The 14,820-nt window shown below is 39.0% G+C and overlaps 1 protein-coding gene across 1 annotated transcript in view; it reads right to left on the reverse strand.

Moving 5' to 3' along the window:
- Positions 1-14,820, reverse strand: part of LOC130681092 (ENTH domain-containing protein 1-like) — a 97,116-nt gene that overhangs the window by 35,856 nt on the left and 46,440 nt on the right. The window contains 1 exon segment of the mRNA XM_057493271.1: positions 9,658-9,778. Within this exon segment, the coding sequence (XP_057349254.1) occupies positions 9,658-9,778 (121 nt within the window).

The following is a 14,820-nucleotide window of genomic DNA, read 5'->3' on the forward strand; positions in this document are numbered from 1 at the left end:
ACCAAGTGTGGATAAAGTAGAAGTTCCTGTGGGCAGGATCCTCACCTGGCCCTGGCTGGCTGGCTCACTACACATGTGTGGGCACTACATTGTTACTGACTCTTTATAAAGAGCCCTGCCCAGTGCTCTGGGTGACACGGTGGCACGGCTGCAAGGCTGCAGGAGAGCAGAGCAGAGGCTGGAGTGACGGCAGCGCTGAGAACAGAGACTGAGACGGCTGTGCAGGGGTGGAGAGGCCCAGAGGCAGAGACCGGCTTGCTGCAGGCAGACTCGCTCTGAGTGAAGGGGATTCTAGTGACTGACCTGCCACCGTGGAAATAAAGTTGGGTATAAACCCTTTCACCCCAAGAATGTTTTACTGTCACTTTTTTGGTCACATTGAATCCATGGTGAACTTGCCTGGGGCTGAAACCCATTGGCAAGACACCAAGGCATTAAAAAGATACTGTGACGGCACCAGCACGGCTGAAGAGCTCTGCAGTGGCTGTCATCTGTGGGCTGAGATGACCACAGGGACAGATGGTGCAGATGAACTGGTGGGAATGACGGCGTCCTGGAACGGTAAAGCAGGTGCCAATTCTGAGTTCTGGAGACAAGCTGGGCACAATAACCACAGGGAGCCACAGGGACCCCACAATGCCAGTTTTTGTGGGTTTTTTGACTTCCATGGTGTCTTGTCAATGGGTTTCAGCCCTGGCCAGGTTCACTGCGGATTCAATGAGACCAAAAAATGACAATGGAACGTTCTTGGGGTAAAAGGGTTTATACCCAACTTTATTCCTATGGTGGCAAGTCAATCACTAGAATCACGTCCACTCAGAGCAAGTCTTCGTGCAGCAAGCCAGTCTCTGCCTCTGGGCCTCTCTGTCTCCACAGCCGTCTCAGTCTCTGTCCTCAGCACTGCCACCACTCCAGCCTCTGCTCTCCTGCAGCCTTGCAGCCCTGCCACCATGTCGCCCAGAGCACTTCGGGGAGTTCTTTATATAGAATCGATAACAACATAGTGTCCACACGTGTGCAGTGAGCAAGCCGACCAGGGCCAGGTGAGAACCCTGGCCACGGGAACCTTCACTTTCTCCACACATGGGTATGGCATAACGAATCACAAGAGCTACAGGAAATAGATGGGCAGCCTACTAACGTGCTGTTTGAGAGGCACAGGTGGGAAACTCAACTAGTGTCATCACGGGGGATTCATGGCCTCTTGCCCAATTCCGAAAGCTAAGCCAGTTCACAGAGCCAGAACCTTGTGACTGACAGGAAGGTCAGAGCCCTCTGAGGAAGACTCCAGAAATGCTGCTGCAGGTGTATATAGTAAACCTTCCCCTAAGCCTTCTCTGGAGGCACCTGACACCATTTACAATGACTGTGCTTGCAAAGGGAAACACACAGACCTTCTGGATCTTGCCAGATACTGGCTCCTCACTGACACTGGTCTCTGGACATCCAACAGAGCCACTACAGTCTACTGAAGAGGGATTTATGGAAATCAAGGGACACACGGAGTCTTGCAAGGCTCACCTCACAATGGGTCCAGTAAAACCAGAGACCTGCCTCTAGTTATTTCCAATGGTCTCAGAATGTGTAATGGGAATATTAGGAACTGGCAGAATCCTTTGCTTCTGTGACCCATGGAGTTTCGGCTATATGGTTAGAAGGACCAGGTAGAAACCCCTAGAATTATACCTCCCACCCCAAAAAATGTCCTTTTGGGGAAACTGCACAGATTAATGGCACCACTAAAGACTTGAAAGCTGTAGGGATGGTGGGTCTTAGCTACATTCCAGTATAACTCACCCGTTTTACTGAAAAGCCAGATGGATTGTGAAGAATGACTGTAGATTATTGCGAATAAAATCAGGTGGTAATGCCAATCAGAGATCTAGTTCCAGCTGTGGTATCTTTACTAGAGCAAGTCAACACAGCCTCTGGCATCTAGTGACACCTGTTGGCCTCAAAATGCTTTTTCTTCTCTGTTAGTAAAGACACTAGAATCAGGTAGCCTTCACAGTGCAGGGACAACAGCAGACCTTTACTGTCTTGCCTCACAGGTGTGTCAACTCTGCTACTGTCTCTTTTAATAGAGACCAGAGGGACCTGGATTTCCTTGATAACCCACAGGACATCACACTGCTCTATTACATTAGTGATACAATGCAAACTAGTCTTATTCAGAAGGAAGTAGCCAGCCCTCTTTGTGCTGCATGCATATGGAAGGTGGGAAATAGTCCTGCCACATCTGTGCCATTTCTAGAGTATTCAGTGGTCTGAATCATGCCAGGATGGCCCCTCTAAAGTGAGAGACAAGTTGTTTTACCCTGCACTGACCTTGAATTTGTGCTATTAGACAAAGAAAAAAGCACAGTAATCATGGGGCTCGGAGTTCTGAAGGCAATATAGATCACATTTGGGTGTGCTGCCCTGACCATGTACTGCCAGTTTTGAGTGGGGCACAAAGCAAGACAAGGTTCTTCAGCAGGCATAGGTTACTGTATAAGCTGCCCTGACAGCTGGACTGTGTGTCCTACAACTGCAAGTGCCTGAGGCAGAAAAAGATGCTAAGTGGAGTCCCTACTGAGCAGCAACAGGAAAACCACTAGGCTGACCTGTAGGGCTTTGGAGAAGGCCATGCCTTCCTTCGCCCATACCACAAGACACCACAGGACTATGTGCCCATCACGAAATAGCTGTTCTCTGATCACAGAACACGAAGTTGGACATGCATGGTGACATTTTCCAATTTCCAGTTCACATTGTAAAATTAAATGGCATATGGGAGACCAAACAAGCCAGTTCAGCAGGCCCATGTAAACTGCACAAGCACAGGGCTCAGACTCTGTGGAGCCTGCTCCCACTCTTTCTCTGGCTTCCCCTCAGCCTCCACCTTACTTCGTGGAGAACTCCCAGCGAAGAGGGAAAGGTACAGGCTTGGTTTACAGCCGAATCTCTATGCCAGCACTGGCCAGAAGTGGACGACTGCTAACTTACAGCCCCACTCAGAAGGGCCCCCTAAAGACAGTAGGAGAATCCTCCTAGTGGACAAAACTGCAGGTGGTACATCTGGATGCACACTTCATATAGAAGGCAAGAGGCAATTCATGGACAGTGACTGATGGGTGCTGTCAGGGACTCGGAAAAAAATAAGATTTGGAAGATGGGTGACAAAGAAATATGTGGATGCACCTCCTAGGATGTATGTGCACATTATGTGAAGATCTTCATGTCCTATATAAATGCCTGCCAGGGAGCATTCACTGTGGAAGAGGCTCTAAAACATCCGGTGAGCAAGATGCTCTGCTTAATTGCCATCAATTGTCCTCTCTCCTTAGTCACTCCAGTGTTTGTTCAATGGGCTCTGGCCACGTGGCAGAGACGAAAGCTATGCACAGGCTCGACAATGTGAACTTCCCCTCACCAAGGTAACCTGGCTACCACAACTGTCGAACACCCAATCTATCAACAGTAGAGGTTAATGCTGTATCCCTAGCATGGCACCGTTTTCCAGAGAAAATGGCCAGTTACCTGGTGTCAGGTTGATTCCATTGGACCTCTCCATTATACAGGGAGCAGGCCTTTCCCTTCACAGGGAGACACGCATATTCTGGTGCAGAGCTGCCTTCCCCGGCTGTAGCCCTTCTGCCAGCCCCCCACAGTGAACTCACAGAACACCGAAACTCTTCTTGCATCACCTCATAGGCATCGCTACACAAAGTATTTCAGAGTATTAAAAAAAGAGCACTCTTCAATTCTTTTTTTGAGTCTAGCAAAATTTCAATATCAAAACATGACAAAGGGAATATGAGAAGAGACCATCCTGGTTAATTTCACTCTTGGTAATAGATGCAAAACTCTTAAACAAAACATTAGCAAATCAAGCTAATGTTCTAATATTTGGAAAACAACTAATTTGCAAAATTAGCTCAAAGGAGAAAAACCTATAACTATTAATATAGATGCTAAAAATGGTGCAAATTTAACATATTCATGATAAAACTGAACAAATTAAGAAAGGAGATCTGCAAAAATATGTACAGTAGACCTGTCTTAATGGAAAAATGTTTAAATAATTCTCTTTAAGATGCAGACCAAGCTTAGGAAGGTACAGTCACACTTTCATTTAGCACTGAGGGTTCTACTTTGCATGGCTAGGTAAGAAAATAAAATACAGAGTATATAGTTTACAAAGAAACAAATCTGCCATTATTCACAGATAATATGAAAATTTGGGCCTATAAAGAAGTATCTTTATGGTCTTGAGCAAAGAATTTTTAAAAATAACAAGATACAAAAAAGTACAAACCATAAAGAATAAAATTTTACCTCATTAAAATTGAGAACTGTTATTCAAAAGACTCCATACAAAGTGACACACATCACAAACTGGAAAAATGTATTTACAAAATGAAATGCTTAGCCTCCAGAATAAATAAAGAATTCCTACAAATCAATTAAGAAAAAGACAAACAACCAAGTAGAAAAATAGCGAAAAGACACGAACACCATTTCACAGATGAGGAAACAAGACTGAGCCATTCACATATGAAAATATGCTCAATTCCATTATTAAAAAAACCCCAAACACTCTAGAACAAATGAGATCCCAATTCTCATCCAATAGCTCCGCTGTTTTGTTTCCTGAAAATGACAGTATCAAGGGTTGGTGAGCACACAGAGCGATTAGAACTTTGGAAAACAACATGGCATTATCTAGTAAATTTGAAGATGCTCCTACTCTACTGAATCGTCAGCAATTTCACTCCCAAATATATACTCTAGAGAAACTCTTGTCCATGAAAACCAGAAGGCTAGTACAGGTATGTTCATAAACAGCACTGTTTGCAATATAAAAACTTGATACACAGTATTGATAATAGTATTCTAGAGTAGAATAAAGATTTTTGAATATATGCATGCAATGAAATACTATACAACCATGAAAACAAATGATAACCATATATACTTATGGATGCACCTTAAGAAAGTATTATTGAGTGATAAAAGTTAAGTTGCAGAAAAATAAATTCTGAATGACTCCATTAAGGTAAGATTTAAAAGCCTGTTAAAATAAATATATTGTTTAGAGTATAAACATATGTAGTAAAACTGTAGAGAAAAACAAGGCATGATGAGCACAAAATTCCAGAGGGTGGCCAGAGAGGGAAGGAAAGGGCTGGGATCAATAAGGCCAGATGGGGCACTGCGGTGGGCGCGGGTGGGTACTACAAGCCTGGGTAGGGACAGCGGGACACTGGGCACCTACAGAAAGGGAGAGGAGACCCACTGAGGACACTACATCCACAATGGCTTTCCTCCTTTATTTTTGCCTTGGACTAAAGTTGCCAAAATCATAACATGGAAATAACCATCTGTTGATAGGATAACTTAATGAACTGGACAGAATTTATCAACAGAACTTCAGAATAATGTATTTTAGTACCTGCATCAAATTATGAAAAATATAAATTAAAAGCCTACTTGAGAAAGGCAAAAGATATTTCATCATCATTTAAACAGCAAAAATACGGAAATAGCCCATTAATATTGCACTGGTTAAATAAAACGGGATACTCATACTATGTCCTGTTATAACGGTTAAAAAATCCAAACAGACCAGGAATAGAACTGATCAGTGGAACAGAATAGAGTTGTTAAACAAACACTTTTTAGTGCAGGTTAAAGAGTCATTTGAAAACAGTACAGAGAAGTGAACCAGTCAATAAATGTTAAGACAACTGGCTACCCACTGACCCTATCTAAAACCATCCATAAATACTTTAAGTCCAGATTGATTAAAGAACTAAAACAATTAAAATAAAAAGTGGATGAATATGTACTATGGACTGGGTATAGGGAAAAACCTTAAAATCAAAAACAAAAGCTCTGAAGGAAAAGAGGAATACATTTGACTACACAAAACAAAAAACTCCTCTAAAGTTGGAAGACCATTCACAGCCTGGAAGATGATACTTCCAACATAAATAGTAGAAAACATTTTGCACACATGCAAAAATGCTACAGAATCAACTTAGATGAACAACACAATCCAAAAGGAAACCAGAGTAAGGATATTAGCAGGCAGTCCACAGAAAAGGAAATAGAAATATCCAATTAATATAAGGAATTATGCATATCATATCTACTATGCCATGCAAACTTTATGCACGTGGTAAAAAGATAAGACTTGAAAAATATCAAGTGCTGGTGAGGGTGTGAATGACTAGGTAGTCTTATATATTGCATTCAGTGTAAATTGGAATTGATGTTTTGAGGGGCTATTTGGCTATATTAATTAAAATGAAAATGGGCAAACCCCATGACCCAGGGACTCTGTTTCTAGGAATCCGCGCTAAAGAAACACTCACTTATGTGCAAAAAGCTATTCCATGAAATATTATTTTGGAACAGTGAAAAGTATAAAATACCAAAATACCTATCAGCAGGGAAATAAACTATAATACAGGCAGTGTAGAGTTAAAAAAAAAAAAAGATAATCTCTAAATACTGACATCTGTGAAGGATTGCCAAGTGATATTGTTAAAAAAGAGTTTCAGAAAAAAACAGAATAATGTTCTAAAACAAAATAAAGTCAATTCTACATAATTCTAAAGGTATATATACATTAGTAAATGCACAGAGAAAGGTCTGGAGAGTAACCGACACACTGATAACAGTTACTTCCGGGGAGGGGACTGTGTGGGGGTAAAGGAAAGTCAAGGCGGCATTTAACTCTACCTATATTGTTTGGATTCTTAAAAATTAGAGCATATTTACTTATTACTTATATAATTAAAAAACAAATAAAACACAGTTATGATACAAAGCTATAAATTCTATACTAGGAGTGTGGGCAAAGTCCTGTGGGAACACAGTGAAAGGGGAAATGAGTGTGCAGAGTGATTAAATAGCAGTGGTGACATTTGAGCGGAGCCCCGCTGTTTGAAGAGGATTTTGTCAAGCATTTATAATTTGGTGGAGGACTGTGGCAGACTGTATTTTCCAAGGATGACTGTACTAACACCCATCCCATCCCATACGCTTTTCTTTCAATATAACATCGACACTTGTCCACAGAGAGGTGGGAGTCCACACCCCCTCCCCCTGGACTTGGGCAAGGCTGCGTGATTGCCTTGATGACTGACTGAATGGAGAGGAAGTATCACAGCATGGCTTTCCAGATTATTCCGTTTCTTCCTGGTCCTTTCTTTCACAGGATGCTCACCCTTGGAACCCAGCCACCATGCTCTGAGGAAGCCCAAACTAGCCCACCAAATGGAGAGACTCATGCGGAGAGAAACTGAGGCCCCCAGCTGATAGTGAGCATCAACTACCAGACACACGAGTGGATGAGCCTTCAGATGATTCCTGTCCCAGCCTTTGCGTTCTCGGGCTGAGGGCCAAACATACGTCATGGAGCAGAGAGAAGTCATCCCACTGTGATCTGTCCTAATTGCTGACCCAGAGAATCCATGTGCAGAATAAAGGGTCATTTTATGTCACAAAGTTTTAGAGCAATGTGTCACACAGCTGAAGTAACCTGAACAAAGATAATCTAAGGAGAAGAAACCAGACAAGTAAGAGAATGTCAGGGAGCATTGTGAATATTGCCAGTACTGGGTGGTGAGGACAAAAAGATTGGCTGGAACCAGACCATGAAGTCTTATATGACAGTATAAAAAAATTAGACATCCTTCTGGCAGTGGAAAACTGTTGAAAGTTTTTAAGCTGGGAAATGAAATGCTAAGATCTGTATTTTAGCAAGATATCTCTGAGATTAAAAAGATATCACACATTCTGTGATTTATTTTTCCTGTTAAGGGTTGCCTCTGATGCTCATTTATACTCAGTTTCACTTGTATTAAAATGTTGTCAGGGGGAAACTTATGTCCACACAAAAACAGCACACACATTTACAGCGGCTTTGTTTATAACTGCCAAAACTTGGACACAACCAAGATGTTTTTCAGTGGGTGAATGGATAAATACCTTTAGTATATCCTATGTAGCACTAAAAAGAAATGGGCTATCAAGCCATGAAAAGACATGGAGGAACCTTAAATGCACTTTACTAAATGAAAGAAGCCAGTCTGAAAAGACTACATACTGTATGATTCCGCCCGTATGACATTCTGGAAGAAGTGGAACTATGGAGACGGTTAAAATATCAGTGGTTGCCAGGGGTTGGGCGGAGGGAGGAATGAACGGGCACAGCACAGAAGATTTTTAGGGCAGTGAAATACTCTGTATGAGAGTATAATGATGGATACTTGTCATTACACATTTGTCCAAACCCATAAAATATACAACACCAGGAGGGAGCCCTAATGTCAACTATGGTCTTTAAGCAATAATCACGTGTTAATGTAGGTTCACTGATTGCAATAAATGTACCACTCTGGTTGGGGGTGCTGATGGTGAGGGAAGTCGTACTCATTTGGGGGAAGAGGGTGTATGGGAAATCTCTGTACCTTCCACTCAGTTTTGCTGTGAACCTAAAAGTGCTCTAAAAATAGCTGCTTAAAAAAATGTTGGGGAGGGAATGTAGCAATATTAGAATACAAAAATGTTTTCCTTCCTGTTCTTTCAAGCTTATGGATCTGGATCAACTGACATAAAGTGTTTTCTAAGAATACAAAGCAAGCTGTCTAAAAAATTGTAACCACTTAGAACTAACTATCCACATAAAGAAGGCCATCCTTACACTAGCAATATCCATAACCCATGAATTCTTGTTTTGTGTCTATTAAAATTTCCTCATCATTCTCACAATTGGTTTTAAATGAAAAGTACAAAAATGTGCACTTGTAAAATAAATCTTTACTAACAAACTATAGTTTTTATATTTTGGATATTAGGGATCTATATAAGGGTGAAGTTGAGGTGCATGACTCAAAGATGAAGATGTAACTCAGAATGTAAGGAGCTCCCTCTGTAATTAAGGGAAAGGATGCCTGGATGAAGATAAAAGCTAAGATTTAAGGGGATGAAAGATACTAATGAGAACATTTCATTCTCATCTTGGCAAAAGATCTTTTATCCTATTTTTTGAGACAATCAAGAGGAAGAATGTATTGAAATTGAGAGTTCATGGAGAATAGGGACAGGATGAAGTGGCTCAACAGTGAATCAATCAGATCCTGAGTAGCAGTAGGGCCCAGCTGGAATGTGATAGTGTAATTTATGATTGACTGGAGGCCAGTTTCGTAGAATTTTATTGCGTACCTTTCTCTAATGTTAATTATTCAAGAGGCGATGAGCCAGTTTTTGGGATACGATGCATCTTGCTTTTTCACATTTTCACCTAATGCTTGCTTCAGAAAAATGTCATAATTTAAACTCTGTCAAAAAGAAGTTAATACAAATAAGAAAAGAAACTAAAACTAATTTTTCTGATTTTTCAAACCATTTGTAAAAGATTTAATGTTTGTAGTTAATATTTTGGGGAAGCAAAATATGAGAAAAATCATTGAAAAATGGTAAAATAAGATGACAGGATCATGTGTGCGTTGAATTTATCCACACTAGTCTTGTCTCTCATTATCAAAGTTAAATTAGAATCATTGTTGCTATAGATCATAAAATAAAATCTGAGGAAAATATGTCCAGCCCAGTGTTCCATACTCATACTTCTTGGTAAACTTTCTGTCTTAGCCAGTCTACCTGCATCACAGAGGTTACACACATCTGCCTGCCCTCCTGACAGCCACGTAGCTGAGGAGATGTTGGGAGGAGGAGTTGTCGGCAGAAACAGCTTTGGATCTTCATAAAATAACATGAGGTCCTTCAAAAAACAAGAGAATACATAGAAGTTGAAAAGTGAACCCCATGCCTCAATTTGTTACAATGGATCACCAATTTATATAATGTATCTTACATGCTAATATCCTCATAAATACATATGGTTGGAAAGAACTCACACATAAGTTGTCTATACACTTGGGTTCCACTAAGCATAGGGTAGTTTTCTACCCTTGGGAATCCCCATTCCCTGCTGAAGACACCGGTTGTAGACAAGCAATGATTCTTAGGGCATTCACTTTCCCTACCACTCCTTGAGCATCCTTAGAGCACTCTATCTCAGTGGCCGCTTTTTGTGTTTTATTTGTAATAATGTTACCTGTGTGCATCTTTTATTCATATTTACAAATTTTAACTTTTAACGATGGAGTCAGAAGTAGATAATAAGCCATCTAATCACAAAGGTTAAACAGCAATCAACACATGACTAGTCTTGTTTCACTTTTATCTTACCACTCCTTGTGTATTTTACATGAAGCAAACCCTAGATAGATCACTTCTTTCACTGTCTCTCTCGCTAAATGATGAGAACTCTAACATAATAATAATTTTGCACTTATAAACTTCACAATAACTCCTTAATGTCATCAATAATTATACACTGTTCAGACTTTAAATTTCTCATGTCAAAATAGATTTTTCTACAATTTGTCTGAAGGAGGATCCAGATAAAATTTCTACAGTTGGTAGGGATTGGTTGATATGGAATTTTTTTTACAGTACTCAAAAATGTAAAATTAACATATAATAAAATGTATAAACCTTAAGTGTAGAGCTCCATAACTTTTAATATTATATGTATTCCTATGTAACCACATTTTCTTCAGTCCAGAAAGTTCCCCAAGATCCTTTCCGGTTGATACCATCCTCTAATACCAGTGACAGTATTCTGCCTTTTATCACCATCAATGAGTGCCTGTTCTTGAATTTAATACAAATGTAATCACATACTATGTATTCTTTTGTATCTGATCCCCTTTGCTTAACATAATGTTTTTGAGATTCATCCATATTTTGTGTATATGAGTAGTTTTTGGGGGGCTTTTTTGGTAAGAAGTATTACGTTGTATGAATATACCAGAATATGTTTAGTCATTCTCCTGTATATGGACATTAGATTGTTTCAAATTTCAGCTATTATAAATAAACCTACTATGAACATCCTTGTAGAAATCTTTTTGAAGACAAATGCACTCACTACTCCTGGATATTTACACAGGAGTAGAATGGTTAGATCATAGGATAATAACTTTATTAGAAACTGCCTAACCATTTTCCAAGTGATTGCCACTTTTTATTGTTCAACTTTAAGTTTGAAATCATTGTAGATTCACATTCAGTTGTAAGAACTAATACAGAGAACCCTTACCAGTTTCCCCTAAAGCAACAGAAAACATTATCTACATTATCACATCCAGGATAGTGACAATGGTACAGGCAAGATGCAGAGCATTTCTATCACCATAAGAACCCTCTTGACTTTTTATTACCATAACCTGCCCCGCACAATCACTAATCTGTTCTCTATTTCTATAGTTTTGACATTTTAAGAATGTTATATAAATGGAATCTTACAGGATATAACCTTTTAGAATTAGCTTTTTTTTTCACCTGGCATAAATCCTGGAGATTTATCCAAGTTGTTGCATGTAATAATTTGTTCCTTTTTATTGCTTGATATCATCCATAGTATAGATGTGTCATAGTTTATTTACTCCTGTTAAAGGACATCTGGGTTGTTTCCAGATTTTGGCTATTACAAAGAAAGCTGCTGTGAACACTGTGTATAGGCTTTTGTCTGAAAAAACATTTTCCTATCTAAGCAAATGCCTAAGAATGCAATTGGTAGGTCATATGGTAGTTGCATGATTAGTTTTATAAGAAACCATCAAATGGGGAAATGACAGCCTCTTCAACAGCTGGTATTGGCAAAACTGGACAGCTACATGCAAGAGAATGAAACTGGATTATTGTCTAATCCCATACACAAAAGTAAACCTGAAATGGATCAAAGACCTGAATGTAAGACATGAAACCATAAAACTCTTAGAAGACAACATAGGCAAAAATCTCCTGCATATAAGCATGAGCAACTTCTTCCTGAACACATCTTCTTGAGCAAGGGAAACAAAAGCAAAAATGAACTCATGGGACTACATCAAACTAAAAAGTTTCTGTACAGCAAAGGACACTATCAACAGAACAAAAAGGCATCCTACGGTATGGGAGAATATATTTGTAAATGACAGATCCAACAAGGGGTTAACATCCAAAATATATAAAGAACTTACATGCCTCAACACCCAAAAAGCAAATAACCCGATTAACAAATGGGCAGAGGATATGAAGAGACAGTTCTCCAAAGAAGAAATTCAGATGGCCAACAGACACATGAAAAGATGCTCCACATCACTAATCATCACAGAAATGCTAATTAAAACCACAATGAGATACCACCTCACACCAGTAAGGATGGCCAGCATAGAAAAGACTAAGAACAACAAATGCTGGCGAGGATGCGGAGAAAGGGGAACCCTCCTACACTGCTGGTGGGAATGTAAGCTAGTTCAACCATTGTGGAAAGCAGTATGGAGGTTCCTCAAAAAACTAAGAATAGAAATACCATTTGACCCAGGAATCCCACTCCTAGGAATTTACCCAAAGAATACAACTTCTCAGATTCAAAAAGACATATGCACCCCTATGTTTATCGCAGCACTATTTACAATGGCCAAGATATAGAAGCAACCTAAGTGTCCATCAGTAGATGAATGGATGAAGAAGAAGTGGTACATATACACAATGGAATACTATTCAGCCATAAGAAAGAAACAAATCCTACCATTTGCAACAACATGGATGGAGCTGGAGGATATTATGCTCAGTGAAATAAGCCAGGCAGAGAAAGACAAGTGCCAAATGATTTCCCTCATTTGTGGAGTATAACAGTGAAGCAAAACTGAAGGAACAAAATAGCAGCAGACTCAGAGACTCTGAGAGGGAACTAGTGGTTACCAAAGGGGAGGGGTGTGGGAGGGCGGGTGGGGAGGGAGGGAGAAGGGGATTGAGGGGTATTTGTTTAGTACACATGGTGTGGGGGATCACGGGGAAAACAGTGTAGCACAGAGAAGGAAAATAGTGGATCTGTGGCATCTTGCTGCACTGATGGACAGTGACTGCATTGGGGTATGGGTGGGGACTTGATAATATGGGTAAATGTAGTAACCACATTGTTTTTTTCATGTGAAACCTTCATAAGAGTGTATATCAATAATACCTTAACAAAAAAATAAAAAGAAAAAAAAGAAACCATCAAATTGTTTTCCAAAGTAGCTGTACCATTTTACATTCCCAACAGTAATATATAAATGATCCAGTTTCTCCACATGCTCACCAGCACTTCGTGTTGCCACCACATTTTTATTTTTTATATTTCATTGTGATATTTCATTGTGTGTTTAGATCACATGTTCCTAATGGCTCAGGATGCTGATGCTTTTCATGAGTTTATTTGCCATCTGTATTTGCTGAAGTGACTGCTCATATATCTGCCCATTTTCTAATTGGATTGTTTGGTTAACTGTTGAGTTTTGGGAGTTCTTTTTATGCTCTAGATATTAGTCTTGTTGGATATGTGGTTTGCAAATATTTTCTCCTAGTTTGTAGCCTGTCTTTTTATCCTCTTAACAGGATCTTTTGCAAACCAAAAAAATTTTAATTGTGATGAAGATTTAAGTCTTTTGATCCATTTGGAGTGAATTTCTGTATAAAGTTTAAGTTGAGGTTCATGGCTTTGCCTATGAATGTCCAGTTGCTCCAATATCATCTGTTGAAAGGTTATCCTTCCATTGAATTTCTTTTGCACCATTGTAGAAAATAATCAGTTGGCCATATTTGTGTGAGTTTATTTCTTGGTTCTCTATCCTGTTCCACTGACCTAAGTGTCTATCGCTCCATCAATACCACATTCTCTTGAGGATTTAATGTCAGATAGAATGGCTTCTCCCATTTTATTTTTCCTTTTCAAGAAGGATTTAGCTATTCTAGAGCCTGTGCCTTTCCATATAAATTTTATAATATTATCTGTTTCAAAAAATTTTTCTGGAATTTTGATAGGAATTGTATTATATCTATAATTAGAAGTATTGTTACTATGACATCTTTACTATGATGTGTCTGCTAATCCATGAACATGGTATGCCTTTAATTAGTTAGTCTTTAATTTCTTTCATCAGTATTTTATAATTTTCAGCATGCTGATATTATAAATAATTCGTTACAACTGTACCTAAGTAAATGGCATATGTCTTAATTTCAGTTTCCACATGTTCACTGTTAGTATATAGAAATGCAATTGATTTATGTATTTAATTCTTGTATCCTACAATCTTGCTGAATTTATTTACTGGTTCTATGAGGTTTGTTTTTTGTCATTTCCTTGAAATTGTCTATGCAATCATGTCATCTGTAAAAAAGTATAGTTTTATTCCTTCATTTACAGTTTGCATGCCTGCTTCTTGACTTGTTATAGTGGCTAGAACTTCCAGTTGTTATACTGAAGAAGAGTCCTTGCTTTGTTTCTGATCTTGAGGGAAGGCATTCACTATGAAGTATGATGCTAGTTGTAGGCTTGTGTAGATGAACTTTATCAACTTAAGGAAATTCCTTTCTGTTTCTAGTTTGCTAAGAGTTTTTATCATAATTGGATTTTGAATTCTGTCAGGTGATTTTCTGCATCAATTGACATAATTCTATAATTTTTCTTCTTTCATTTGTTGATATGATGAACTGATTGACTTTCAAATGTTGAACCAGCCTTCCATTCATGGATTAAATTCCACTAGGTCCTAGTGTATAATTCTTTTTGTACATTCCTGGATTCAACTGGCTAATATTTTTTGAGGATTTTTGCATCTAATTTCATGAAATATAATTACCTGTATTTTCTTTTTTTTTATAGTGTTTATAAAATGAATTTGGAAGTGTTCCCTCCTATTTTCTGGAAGGCACTGTATAACTGATGTT

The sequence above is a fragment of the Manis pentadactyla genome, chromosome 15 (assembly GCF_030020395.1).
Source record: "Manis pentadactyla isolate mManPen7 chromosome 15, mManPen7.hap1, whole genome shotgun sequence".
NCBI classification, from domain to species: Eukaryota; Metazoa; Chordata; class Mammalia; order Pholidota; family Manidae; genus Manis; species Manis pentadactyla.